The sequence below is a fragment of the Phocoena phocoena genome, chromosome 15 (genome assembly GCF_963924675.1).
Source record: "Phocoena phocoena chromosome 15, mPhoPho1.1, whole genome shotgun sequence".
Classification (NCBI taxonomy): Eukaryota; Metazoa; Chordata; class Mammalia; order Artiodactyla; family Phocoenidae; genus Phocoena; species Phocoena phocoena.
The window spans coordinates 14,922,221-14,936,435 of NC_089233.1; the positions used below are offsets into that span (position 1 = coordinate 14,922,221).

Below are 14,215 nucleotides of genomic sequence, written 5' to 3' on the forward strand. Positions count from 1 at the left end.
TGATAAATATAATTAACACTGCTGTATGTGATATACAAAAGTTAACAGAGCAAATCCTGAGTTCTCATCACGAAAAAAAAATGTTTTTCTATTCAATTTTGTATCTATATGAGATGATGGATGTTCACTAAATTTACTGTGGTCCTCATTTCATGAAGTATTAAGTCAAATCATTTCACTGTACACCTTATACAGTGCTGTACATCAACTATATACCAATAAAACTGGAAGAAAAAAGATATATCAGGGTAACCAAAGAGTCTAAATTCATGAGGGAAAGAATTCTAGCTAATAAGTGTGGAAGAAAGGATTGAATTAGAAAATTACCATTTCACAGCCCCTAATGAGATAATAGCAGATGAACAAAACAGCAAATAAAGCAATGAACTATGGTTGAAACTATTAGATAAAAGCTTAATGTGGAACTATACAATTGCAGGGGCAGGCTTATCACCACCTGAGCCTACCGATCACTGAAACTGGGACCATGAGCTATTGCGGGTCTCCTGGTGTGATACCAACACACATCACCTCCTAGCCTCTAGAGCCAACCTCCATTTACACAATATGGGAGAGAGAGAGGAAGAAGTTAAATGACACGACAAGGAAACAGAAAAATCCACAAAGTGGGGCATTTTACAGGACAACTGACCCAGTTTTTGCAGCAAGTCATGACAGGGAAAAATGAAAAGGGCAGGGGCCCACCCTAGATTATAAGAGACTTAAACACCATACAAGAAAATTTCATGTGTAGATTCTGTATGTATTCTGAGTTGTATGTTTTCTATTGTCTTTTAGACAATCAGAGAAATTTGATTCTGGACTGGGTTTTAGATGATAACAGGGCCAAGTTGACTTTGTCAAGTATGAAAATGGCATTGAGGTTATGGAAAAAAGTCTAGTTTTTTAGAGCTGTATATTGAGATATACAGGAGTAAAATGACATAAGGTCTGCAGCAGAGCAAAACAGAAAGGGGTAAAGCAAACCTGACAGGATCTTGATAATTGTTGAATCCATGTGATGGGATACGGGAGTTCTTTGTTCTATTTTCACTTCTGAGAAGGTCTGAATATTTTCATAACAAATTCTAAAGAGAGTTTTTAAAAGAGATGATGTGTGGGAGGGTGGTAGAGGGATAAATATTAGCTTCTCTTTCCCAGTAGCAGGTGTAAGACACGTGGGTGGAAGAGAAAATCCTCTCTGCGTTTTATTAAAAACTCTCTCTTGGGATTTGCTCATTTAAGGAACTAACAAAATTGCCCTCAGAGCGTGGTATGTAGGCCACGCCCCACCAGGGATACTTCAGAGAGCAGAAAAAAAACTCAAATTGGCAACTTGGTCACAGACAGAAACTCAGCAAGATCAAATACCTGAAAAGGACTTTTTTTTAAAGTATTGAATTATTTTCGATCTATTAAAAAGAAAATCCCCGAGGGGATAGATGCAATTTTCGTGGGAAGAGAATTATCTGCGCTAGTTAAACCAAACCAAAACAAAGGCATTCTTCGCAATAACTCCCTGAGAGCAGCGTTTACGGAGACAGTAATTAGGTAATTAGACCGGGTAGTCACCGCAGAGCCTCGGGTGCCGCAGGGTGTTAATGACTCCTGCTCAGCTGTGCAGCTGCCCTCGGCGAGGAGGTAGGTCTGGACTTTTCTGAGCGTAGGCCACTCGGCCTGATTCCTCTCGCCTCTGCAGCTCTCGGGGAGCATCCTTCCCCCAACGCCCGCGGGGCTGGGCGCAACCGGGGCTGGCGGGTGGGACGCTGGGCTCGCGCTGGTCCCCCCGCGCGGCCGCTCCCAACTCTCGGCCCTCACCCCAAAACTGCCGGCGCATCAAGCTACCATAATTTTAGCGTCCCCTGGCCGCAGGGCTTGGGTACCTGCTGATAATCCGAAATTGCACGCGGTTCCCGGCCTTGCACCAGGCAGGGTGACTTGCCCTTCTTAATCGCTCGCTCGCTTAATACAGTTAATTCGTACCCCTTATCAAACACGTGGACTGTGGAAAGGAAAAAAGAACTAATGTGTGTATGTCCCTACCAGCCAGAAGTACTTTTAGCATTCCAGCGCATTTCCTTTCACTCCAGACATGTTTTAAATATATATTACTGGGATACCAAAGATATTACTTCAGAAGCTCATTTTTCACTTTGCATCATTTATTGAGCACTTACTCCTGTCATCAAATAGCCTAACAAAATGTTCAATGCTGATAAAAGTCCGCCGGAGTAATGCACAGCTCCCTCACACTTGATACTTGGATAATTTCCCATTTTTGACCGACATAAACAAGTGTTTGGTCGAATTTTGCCAAATACCCTTCTCGCTCAGGCGGCGCACAGGCCGGGATGGAGGAAAGGATCACGGTTCCAGGTACCAGATCGCAGAGGCCTCGCGCTGAGTACCTTCCCGGTCCTGTGACGTCAGCCCTAGGCCCCGCCCCATTCGGCGGAGCCAACCGAAGCGCTGGGGGGGGGGGGCCTCCACAAACTCGCGCGCACGGGCGCGCGAGCGGCAGACCAGGAGGCCAGGCGCGATGGACCTGGCGTTTCCTGGTGTCCAGGGTCAAGCCCAGCTGCCGCCACCCGAAGCGTGGCCGCTGGTTGGCTCCGAGGAGGAGCTCTATGACTGTCCGGCTTACTACTACCTGCGCGACTTCCCGGCCTGCGGGGCCGGGCGCAGCAAGGGCCGGACGCGGCGAGAGCGGGAACTGCGCACCAACTGGCGGGTGCCCGGCGGCCACGAGCGCAGGATCGCGCAGAAGCTCCTCAACGGCCAGCGCAAGCGTCGCCAGCGCCAGCTGCAGCCCCGGCCGCGCACCCGTCTCGCCTGAGTGCTGGTGCGTGCGAGCCCGCGGGAGCGCTCCGGTCCGCCCCCTGCGACTCGAACGGGGCACAGTCGCCCCCTCCTGAAGCTGCCCCGCGTAGCGAGTCATTAGTTGGGCCCCCTAAACTCCCAGCCTGTCTCCCGGCGGCAGTTAAAATTCTACCTTTGGGAATTTTTTAGTTGGGTAGAAGGGGCTAGGAAACGCAGAAAACATCTTTCTAAAAATACAAGTAAGGGATTTACTTCCAGTGTTTATGCACGGACTAAAGAGAATTGATTTTTGTTTTTGTCTGGTTTCCAACAGAATACCCATACCCAAAGGACGTGATAAAAGTACTTTCTCTGACTCCAGCTATAACTCTGGTCCTAAGGGGAACAGTCCATGTTGGTCAACAGAACTTCTTTTCGACATCGCTTAAGTTCAGTATCTTTTCCTCACTGATTGTTAATTAAGTAACATCCAAGTGGGTATGCCTGTTTAGGGTTTTTAATTAAAAGAGCAGCAAGAATGGCATTTAAACTCTTCTGGTGTTTTTTTTAAGTTGCTGTGGTAACTTGTTTCAAGTCCACAAATATTTGAGTTCTTATCTGCAAAGAAGAGGTCACAAAGACGAATGTGGGCAGAACAAAGATAGGAATTCTCTGCACTGCTGACCCCACAGCAATCCTTTGAAGCGAATGCTAGCTCCATTTTACGGACGGGATTCTGAGGCACAGAACTCAAGTAACTTTCCAGAGGTCATACAGCTAATTAGAAAACCTGGCATAACAGATACTCAAAAACATTCACTCTTCCCAGCATCACAGTTTTCCTCAACTGTAGACATCCTTCTGTGGTTCAGAACCACCCACAAACTCCATGTCCAAGAACTAGGGTTATAGTTTAAAAATTATGCAGAGTATGGCAGGGTCCCTTTTCTTTCTCTTCACTCTGCATTCAGTCAGGTCTCTGCACCCAGCGGTGAGTCCTTTGTTGGGGGAGAAGGGTGGTGTTCTGGAAGGAACAACTTGAATTTTAATCCTAGCTATGGGTGTTCATCAATCTGGCATTCAGCAAACTTCTGAGTGGTAGCTACTTTCAAGTTCCACCATGCTTCAGGTTTTGCATTTGTAAAATGGGAATAATATTGGGTTACCTCGCCAAACAGGATTATAGATAAAATAAATAAAATGTGACACCCTTAAGGGCTTGGCACATAACCGGTGCTCAATAAATAGTAATTTATTATTTTTTTTTTTTTTTGCGGTACGCGGGCCTCTCACTGTGGTGGCCTCTCCCGTTGCGGAGCACAGGCTCCAGACGCGTAGGCTCAGCGGCCATGGCTCACGGGCCCAGCCGCTCCGTGGCATGTGGGATCTTCCCGGACCGGGGCACGAACCCGCGTCCCCTGCATTGGCAGACGGACTCTCAACCACTGCGCCACCAGGGAAGCCCCAATGGTAATTATTTTTAAGCTTACAGAACGTGATCCCTCTTCTCCTTCCTCTCTAGTCACGAAGTCCTTTTTTTTTTTTGGCCGCACCATGCAGCATGCAAGATCTTAGTATCCCAACCAGGGATGGAACCCTTGCCCCCTGCATTGGGAGTGCGGAGTCTTAACCACTGGACTGCCAAGGAAGTCTTAAATTCTTTCACTCACTTCATTATTTTAAAATGTCTCCAACATTCAGACAGTGTGGTATGGTAAAAGTCTTCACTTTGGAGTCAAACACCTGTATGGACTTGGGCAAGTTGCTTAAACTCTAAGCATCTGTTTCCTTACCTATAAAATAGGGATGATACAGTACCTATTTCAAGAGTTCTTGTGAGGCATAAATGAAATAACGCACGTAAAGCTCTCAGTGCCTGGTATACAATAGGCACTCAAATAATTAGTAATAATGTCCACATCACCACTGTCTTAGCCTTCAGGATTTTTTTCCTTACCCCTAGTCTCCCTCTGCTATATCTCAAACATGTCCAGATTAATCTTCAGAAGACCATTTTAATAATATAAAGATCCTCAGTGCTGCTCTAACCTTGCAGGCCAAAAAGCTTAGATGCCTTATATTGTGCTGCAAATCATCTATTGCATTTCTTTTTTTTTTTTTTTGGCTGCATCGCATCTTAGCTGTGGTACATGGGATCTTCATTGCGGCACACGGGATCTTTCCTTGCAGCACACAGGCTTCTCTCTAGTTGTGGCATGCGGGTTTTCTCTCTCTAGTTGTGCCACGCAGGCTTAGTTGCCTTGCAGCATGTGGGATCTTAGTTCCCGGACCAGGGATGGAACTCGCGTCCCCTGCATTGGAAGGCACTGGACCACCAGGCAAGTCCCCATCTATTGGATTTTCTTAAGTTTGTTTCTCACAACTTCCAAAAACACACTGGTTCGTGACACATGTCTTCTGTCCTCTAACTTCACCATATTCAATTCTGCTTCTTCCTTTGAATCTGTGCTGTGCTACTCAGTGTGCCCTTTACAATTTTAATTTTTCTAAAACTAATTTCACCTAAGTGAAAGTGGCACCAAGTGCCACTTTCTCCCAGAAGCATTCATCCACACTGAATGTCCATTCCTTTAAAATCCTTTAGAACTTCATATAAACACCACTTAACCATTTGTTTTATAGTATTCTGTACTTTCAGATCAACAGTTTAATTCATTCATTCATTCTTTTTTGTCTGATATGTGCAAGTCACTATATTCATATGTCTTAGTTATCCAAAGAAAAAACTGCATTTACAGTGTATGGACCTTAATGTCTTAAACATCTCAGTTCCTACACAATTCCTGCTGTAAAGTACAGCATACCCAGACATCAGCTATGTTAAAGCAACACTGTAAGCTGTTCTAACTAGATTTTGCTCATTTTAGATACTAGAGCTTTTAAAATTTAAATATGCTCACTGTAGAAGTTATGTGTATTAGTTACCTATTGTTGTGTAACAAATTACTATCTCAGTTTCTGTGGGTCAACAATTTGGGAGTGGCTTAGCTGGATGATTCTAACTCAGGGTCTTTCAGGAGGCTGGAGAGGAATTAGGCTCCACCTTTTGAAGGGAGTGTCAAGGAATTTGAGGACATATTTTAAACCACCAATGTAGGTTTAATTATTGTGTGTTCACTGTAGACAAATTGGAAAATACAGACAAGCCAAAAAAAAAAAAAAAAAAGGAAGGAAGAAAGAAATCACTATCCAATACTACTGGGATGTATATAATTACAGCCTTTAAAATATAAAAGAACTTTCTCAAAATACAAACATACTATGTATACTACTTTGTAACCTGCTCTTTCACTTGGTGTTTTGTGAAGATACTTCTCACTTCAGATATTCTTTCACAACATTTTAAATGGCTGCATAGCATTTCATTGTATGTATGTATTATAACTTATTTAACTAATTGTATATTGCAGGACACTTAGGTTATTTCACGTTTTCCCTATTTTATACATTTTGTTAAATCAACATCCTTATGGCTAATTTCTTTCACATTCATGACTTTCTCAAATTCTTAGACATGGAATTTCTGGAACAGAGTTTGCACAGTTTTAAAACTTCTGATATTTACCACCTAATTTCAGTAGAATTTTTATTGCAATCATCAAAAGTCCACTCAGCCAAATATCTGTATCAAATATCTGTAACAATGCCTGCAAGAGTTCGTTGTTCAAATTTTGATCACTGTAATTGCATTTGTTGAGAATGACTGTGATCACTACGGAATAAGTTGGTATATAAATTTTACTAAAGTGTGAACTTCGGCACACCTAACCCACCAAACTGCAAATGATAGGTAGCAGAATTCTATTTATTTTCAATTCCCACTTTTTTGCTATTCATTTTAACTTTTTACATGTCCTTTTTTTTTGAATAGAGGTAATACATTAACTGTTTCAAAATCCAAGAGATAGAAAATTTTATCAGTAAAAGTCTCACCCCTGTGCCCACTGCCTGAAGGCAACCAGTGTTATCAGCTAAAGATATTTTATGCATGGACACTATGGGCTTTTCTCTCCATTTCACAAACAGCACCCTATATTCAATTCTGCCCCTTGCTTTTTTTCTCTTGACAGTTTACCTTGGAAATCATTTCATATCAATACACAGAAAAACTTCTTTCTTTTTTATAGCTGCATATTGTGTGAATGTGCCATATTTTTTTTTACCTGTATTCTGCTGACAGGAATTTAGATTGTTTAATCTTTTACTATCACAAAATAACCTTGTACAAACATCTAATTTTCTCTCTTCAATTTAGGAATTAGTGACTTAGCTAAGTATGATTAAAATTGTCTCTGTTCTGGTCTGCATGCCTGTCTGTCCAAAGCTCTGCTCACTCTAAGCTCTTCTGGTGCCAGAATGTTCTTTATAAATAAAGTGCCTTTCTCCCATCTCTTTTTATGAATTATCCAAAGGCGAATACAAAGGCTTATCATTTGTAAACCTTTCATTGCTTTAAAAGGTTCTGTGAAAATAAAACTTTGTTTTTCACAAAAGTTTTTTGCATTATTTACCCCTCAGTTCCACAAACATTCTGCTGTTGCTGGAAAGGCTGTGTTAAACTCTGCTACCTCTGGTGGAAGGGGGAAATTTCTGATTGGCATCCAAGCAGAAATGGAGGTTCTACCTCTGCTTTCTCTCCTCCATAAATCCCACCCCACCCCCAAGGACTGTCCCATGAAGCCCCCCATGAAATGCCACTAGTTAACTTGTCGCCTACTGCAGAGGCGCTAAAATGTACTGTTAAAAGCATTTCACACCAAGTATCACTGAAGCACAGATCCTTGGGGCCTTTGCAGTTGCCATTCCCTTTGCCAGGAATGCTCGTACCCTTGATAAACACGAGGCTTGCTTCCGCACTTCCTCAAGGACTCCATTCAAATACTTCCTCTTCAAAGACTCATGCCCTCTCCAACCCCTAACTCCCTACCACCCTTACCCTGCTTTCGCTTCATATCACCACCATCTAATTTATGTAGGTGTTTTGTCTCTTGCCTCCCTGAATTTAAACCCCTTGGAGGTAGTCTTATTTCCTGCTCTATTTCCAGAACCTAGCTAGCACTTGGAGATCATTCAGAACATCTCACTTAATTATCAGTGAACGAATACCATACCAATTACGGGCACAAATTCTATAATATATGAAAGGGGTTTGAAAATGTATGAAATACATAAATGTAAGGCATTATTACTGTCTGAATTTAACTTTTGTTGACTGGATCCACGGACAAAATACACGTAGAACCAACTCAGCTCTGTCGACCCCTAAAGTTTTCCGTCTTATTATGTGCCCACATTGTGCCTCAAAAAATATTTACCCAAATGAGTAACTTAATGGTGAGAACGGTTAAGTAACTGGCCCAAGGTCCAGCGACAATCACGCCAGAGCTCTGACTCACTCACTCAAGATTGGAGCTGACCTACCATGTTAATAAGGCAAACGTTTGAAGGTAGTAGCGACGGTCCTTGTGCCCTAGGAAGCAACAGCTAGCGGTTGTGACTCGCGCTAGGTTCGGAGGACAAGGTAGGCACGACAACCACGGACACTTCCGGTTTTCTAAACAGTCCTGGCGCCGAGCTCCTGACGTAAACCGTGCACGACAAGGCGCCGCCATGACGTCCTGCTCTTCCTGTGACCTTCAGACCCGCGGAGACGTCGGCGAAAGGAAGGCCTCTGCCTGTGCTCTGATTGGCCGCGCGCTGAGTCCAGCCCCGCCTTCCAACTTCCGCTCTCGCGCTTCGCAGAAGCAGCCAGGGTTTTCTGCGAGTATTGCGCTTGTAGACCCTGCTTCGTCCCGCGTTTAAGATGCCTCGTGGAAGTCGAAGCCGCACTTCCCGCGTAGCCCCTCCGGCCAGGTGAGGCCACCGCGAGGTTTGGGGCCCTGCCGGCGCCGTGACGCAGAGGGAGGTTGCGCTGGGCCTCGGGGCGGCTGGGCGGCGGGGGACTGGGGCGTCCGAAGGTTGGGGCGGCGTGGGCCCGCATCCGGTCGCCGTAAGCTGGTTTGGCTAGTTTTCCCGTTAGTGGCAAACTTGCTAATTTGGAATGTCCATGAATTATTACTTAAAATACTTAGAGTCCATTTTAAGTTAAAACAGGCCACTTCTAGAAGGAAATGGACATTCTTAAGTGTAATCTGGCTGAAACGTTTAAAACAGCAAGAAGAGCTTCCCTGGTGGCGCAGTGGTTAAGAATCCGCCTGCCAGTGCTGGGGACGTGGGTTCGAGCCCTGGTCTGGGAGGATCCCATGTGCCGCGGAGCTGCTGGGCCTGTGCACCACAACTTCTGAAGCCCGCACACCACAACCACTGAAGCCCTTGTGCCTAGAGCCCATGCTCAACAACAAGAGAAGCCATCGCAATGAGAAGCCCGCGCACCACAATGCAGAGTAGCCCCCCCTCGCGGCAACTAGAGAAAGCCCACGCGCAGCAACGGAGACCCAATGCAGCCCAAAATAATTAATTAAATAGATTTTTTTTTTAAATAGCAAGAAAAAAAGTGCAAGGTAGTATAATCAGGAGAAACGATCGTATTTCAATTCAGTAAATAATCTTTGAGCACCTTCCAGGAGCAGTGAGCATTCTAAGGGCTCGGCCCAGTAGGGGACACAGTCACTAAGGCCTCACATGTACATGACGTTTTCTAGTTGATAAAATACTTGTAAAATGTACTGCCAGTTGCACCTCCTGATAGCCTCAGAGGTAGATATTTTCATGTTTTACAGGAATAAGGAAACTGGAGACTCAGAATAAGTGACTTGTCCAAGGTCATGCCGCCAATAAGTAGAGAAGCCAGGTCTTAGACCTGAGTTATCCGGTGACAAATTCAGGACATTTAGCAGAGGACCATGTTGCTTCTCTAGACTAAGGTGAATTGTGTTCAGACTGCGTGCTAGGAGTGTAGGGAAGGAGTTCACGTAATGGAAAGACGCTGCTATCCAAAGGAAGGGAAACCACAATCTAAAAATGCAGAAATCTTCTGTGTGAAAGATTTTTGGAACATTGGACATATTAGTGAAATTTTGAAGGCATCCAAATGTTCTACAGATGGGAAATAGTTGAAATCAGTTTAGGTATAACAGTTCAGGCAAGTCACTTCCACTTACTGGGCTTCAGTTTTCTAATCTGTAAAATGAAGGAATTGGATTAGTTTATTTCCCCAGATAACTATTTCATTCAATTGTTACCAGCTCAGTGAGACCTCCCTTGACTGTCTTAAAATTGCAGTATCCCACAACATGCTGCCCTCGCTCTCAATATTTTTTTCTTAACATTTATTTGATCCCTCAATAGGATGTCAGCTCCATGAAGGTAGAGGCTTTTGTCTCATTAACAGTTATATTGATTTTTATGACATTGGAATAACTGTGTTCTCTAAAGATACTGTAGACTTTGTGAATACATGGAAATGGTTGGAAAAAAGCAGGGAAAAAAACATTTATACTTGGTGATTACAACCGTAAAAGGTTAAAGAGAAAATGATGTAAATAGTTCAGGGAATTGTGTTCTGTAAGGTTTTCTTGTATGTATGTAGTATTTGCATTTAATAATTTAAAATGAAATCCTGAGGTTATTTTAATATACAAGGGGTTTTCGTTTGTTTGTTTGTTTGTTTATTTAAGTTGACAATTTCCTGGGACTTCCCTGATGGTCCAGTGGTTAAGATTCCTCGCTCCCAATGCAGGGGGCCTGGGTTCAGTCCCTGGTCAGGGAACTAGATCCCTCATGCCGCAACTGAAGATTCCACATGCTGCAATTGAAGATTCCACATGCTGCAATGAAGACCCGTACAGCCAAATAAATAAATATTATTTTTTAAAAAAGAATATAGCATCGACTTAATATCCTGTTGGATTTATTAAAAAAAAAAAGTTGACAATTTCCAAACTTGGTTGGGAGTGGGAACTTTATACTTTCTGTTCCTTTCTTTCACAGCCGGGCGCCTCAGATGAGAACTGCACCCAGGCCAGCGCCCGCAGCTCAGCCACCAGCAGTGGCTCCACCATCTGCTGTTGGCTCACCTGCTGCTGGTCCTCGGCAGCCAGGTCTGATGGCCCAGATGGCAACCACTGCAGCCGGCGTGGCTGTGGGTTCTGCTGTCGGCCACACTCTGGGTCATGCCATCACTGGTGGCTTCAGTGGAGGAAGTAATGCTGAGCCCTCAAGGCCTGACATCACTTACCAGGTAAGATTTGGGGCAGCATTCTCTTCGGTGGTGTATTTATGAGAAAACCTAGTTAGTTGTAAGTGCCTTATGTATTGGGACTGTCTCCACCTGTGGAGAATGGTTTATCCATATTTGGCAGCAGTTGAGTTAGTACCTTACTTAGGCCAGCGTCAGAGAGTCCTGGACAAATGGTATTTCTTCTCAAGGAGTAGAATTGTGGCAGTTCAACCTGATGGACTGTCAAGCAGCCACTTACCCCTTATTTTAAATATTTTGGGGGATTCCCGGGTGGTCCAGTGGTTAAGACTTGCCGCTTTCACTGTCGTGGGCCCAGGGTTCAGTCCCTGGTTGGGGAACTAAGACCCCAGAAGCCGTGTGGCCTGGCATAAATAAATGAATGAGTGAATGAATGAATGAATATAAATATATACATATATATGTTTTGTTTGTCATGGTCACAACTGATTCAGTCTCAATCTTCGTTAAGTGTTCAGAAATCTTTTTGATGGCTCTGTGCTCTCTCATCTCTTACCTGATATTTGCCACTGCCCTTCTTTCTGAGATACGTGAATTTTCTCCTTTAAGGAGCATGGGTGTGTACTCTACTGTATTTCTGATGTACTTAAAACTCTCATCCATCTGTTTTTCTGTAGTAGGCCCATTTTTTCCTCCATGAAACATCATTGAACCACTGGTCTTTAGATGCCCAGATAACCACTTAATTTGCATCTTTGTTCATGAATCTTTCTGATGACAACTGGGATTTTTGTTAAAGCTCATTTCTTTCTGCCTTTAATTTTTTTCACTGTCCACGTTATTAGATAGAAACTTTAATTTGCATCTGGTTCTAGTTCTGTTCCCCCAATTAACCTCAAAGAGTAGTTATTGCTCTTTGTTCGGGTATAAGTCTGATTTCCATTCATTCATTCATTCATTTTTGGCTGCGTTGGGTCTTCGTTGCTGCGTGTGGGCTTTCTCTAGTTGCGGCGAGTGGGGGCTCCTCTTCATTGTGCGCAGGCTTTGGGAGGGGGCTACTCTGCTGCTCATTACAGTGGCTTCTTGTTGCAGAGCACGGGCTCTAGGCACGCGGGCTCAGTAGTTGTGGCTCACGGGCCCTAGAGTGCAGGCTCAGTAGTTGTGGCTCACGGGCTTAGTTGCTCCGCGGCATGTGGGATCTTCCCGGACCCATTCCCAGGGCTTGAACCCATGCACCCTGCATTGGCAGGCAGATTCTTAACCGCTGCGCCACCAGGGAAGTCCCTGATTTCCTTTCTTAACAGTCCTGAATGTTATGCCTTTGCAGGAGCCTCAGGGAACCCAGCTGGCACAGCAGCAGCAGAATGGCCCATGCCTTTTTGAGGTGAAACAGTTTTTGGAGTGTGCCCAGAACCAGGGTGACCTTAAGCTTTGTGAAGGTTTCAGTGAGGTGCTGAAACAGTGCAGACTGGCGAACGGTAGGTGATAGATACATCAGTCCATGGTTGAACTTGCATCTGCTTAATTCACTGAATGGTACCCCTGGACCTTATAAAACTTAGGGAGTCTGTGTTTAATAAATTAAACTGACAAATTAGAGGAGATTTTGTTTAAATTACTCTAAAAATAATCTAACAAGGAGCTGGTCCAGAGTTTTCTAGTCATTATCTTAGGCTTTTACCTGCTTAAGGAAGAATCAGATTCAGTTACGTTCTGACTCTGATTCTTTCTTAGGCGGGTATAGATGAGTGTGCCAAGATCTTATTGTGGTTGTTGCATAGCCTTAGTGCTGATTTCACCGAAGTCCAGGAATGAGCGCAAGATCTGATAGAGCGTTGTCATTCTCCACACCTCGTTTGAGAGAGACAAGTTTATTAAATCCCTTGGTGGGACTTAGAGAGTTAGGTTCTCTGGAATGTTGGCGGTCTACTTGTTTTTGTGTGATTTCCTCCTGTCAATCTAAGAGTTCACCACCTATTAAAAATGATTATTTTCATTTTCCCGCCTGCATTTTTATTTATTTATTTATAGTTCTGCAGATTTTATTTAGAAACTTAGAAAGGGTTTTTGTGGATAAATCTATAGTTGATTCTCATGGAGTCACAGAGTATATTTAATATATACAGAGTCATTTTTCAGGCTTCTTATACTGAATTGGTCTAGGCCAGAGGTTGACCACCTATGGTCCCTTTACCAAAGCCATCCTGACACCTGTTTCTGTAAGTAATTTTATTGAAACACAGCCATCTCCTATTCATTTAGGTGTTGTGTATGGCTGCTTTCCATGGCAAAGGAAGAGTTGAGCAGTTGTGACAGAGACTATATGGCCCACAAAGCGAAAAGTATTTACCTGATTGTTTACAGAAAAACGTTTTAAAACCCTGGTCTGGGCTAGTGGTTCTCAAAGTTCCCCACCTTCATTTATGTAGGAAATAGGGATAGGGGAGAAGTTAATCCTTATAGGTGGTCGAACTGTGGAATTAAGACATTGCATGGCCAAGTTTATCAGAAGTCTTTGATGAAACTATGTCTAATACCAAAGTAACTATATTTCTGCTTCAAAGTGTAGAGTTGAAGTTTTATTGGTTGCAGCCTTAAACAGCTTATGAAAGAAACTAATAACCTTGGGCTTCACCCCTGCTTTCATAATTTGGAGGACTTTGGTTTTGTTGAGAATATGTAGCTAGTGCTCTTCTAACAAACCTTTTCTGTTTGCAGGGTTAGCTTAATCAAGAAGTTCCAGTTGAAGGCATGAAAAATCATCTCTCATGACCAGGTTGATTTAGCATTAAAAATATAATTGATAGTGAAGATATAAAGTGTGAAGCCAGCAGTTAACCGCTCCTCAATCATTAGTAGCGTTTGTGCTTCAGGATTGCAGTGGAAGAGGGTATTCTCACCATATCCTCACCATACAGAAGCTCCCTGAGATGATACTGGGTTTGGGGCTAGGCGGATGTTTGTGTGGCCTCTTAAACATGCTTTTGTTTGTGAATTAATTAGAATAAAGTGATTTTATTTCCAAATGTGTCTCAAGTATAAGGTTGTAAATCACACATGGTGTACACATGCTGAACAGAATGCATTTTGCAGAAGAACACAGTTGTCTCCACGTGTCTTTATGTGTATCTAGTCTGTAGTCTCTGGATATTAAAGTAGTGGCCGCCTGGAGGATCTGGCAGAGCTTCCTGAGGAGCTTTGGTAGAGAAATAGTTATGTAAGGAGTAGCTCCCTAGCAAGCATGCTGCTCATTAAAAA

At 43.5% G+C, this 14,215-nt stretch overlaps 2 protein-coding genes across 3 annotated transcripts; both read left to right on the forward strand.

Annotated features, from left to right (window-relative positions):
• The first annotated feature begins 2,536 nt into the window (after positions 1–2,536).
• Positions 2,537–3,343, forward strand: NUPR2 (nuclear protein 2, transcriptional regulator). Its single transcript, XM_065893564.1, has 2 exons — positions 2,537–2,842; positions 3,134–3,343. The coding sequence occupies exon 1, from the start codon at positions 2,540–2,542 to the stop codon at positions 2,834–2,836; it is 297 nt and encodes a 98-aa protein (XP_065749636.1). The 5' UTR covers positions 2,537–2,539; the 3' UTR covers positions 2,837–2,842; positions 3,134–3,343.
• Positions 3,344–8,612: 5,269 nt separating this feature from the next.
• On the forward strand, positions 8,613–13,979 carry CHCHD2 (coiled-coil-helix-coiled-coil-helix domain containing 2). Of its 2 annotated transcripts, none has more exons than XM_065893118.1 (4): positions 8,613–8,673; positions 10,750–10,999; positions 12,285–12,435; positions 13,676–13,979. In XM_065893118.1, the coding sequence occupies exons 1-4, from the start codon at positions 8,624–8,626 to the stop codon at positions 13,684–13,686; spliced, it is 462 nt and encodes a 153-aa protein (XP_065749190.1). In that variant the 5' UTR covers positions 8,613–8,623; the 3' UTR covers positions 13,687–13,979. The 2 variants fall into 2 exon arrangements, with proteins under 2 accessions (XP_065749190.1, XP_065749189.1); XM_065893117.1 differs by having other exon boundaries at positions 8,624–8,673; positions 12,285–12,439; positions 13,676–13,712.
• Positions 13,980–14,215: the final 236 nt, after the last annotated feature.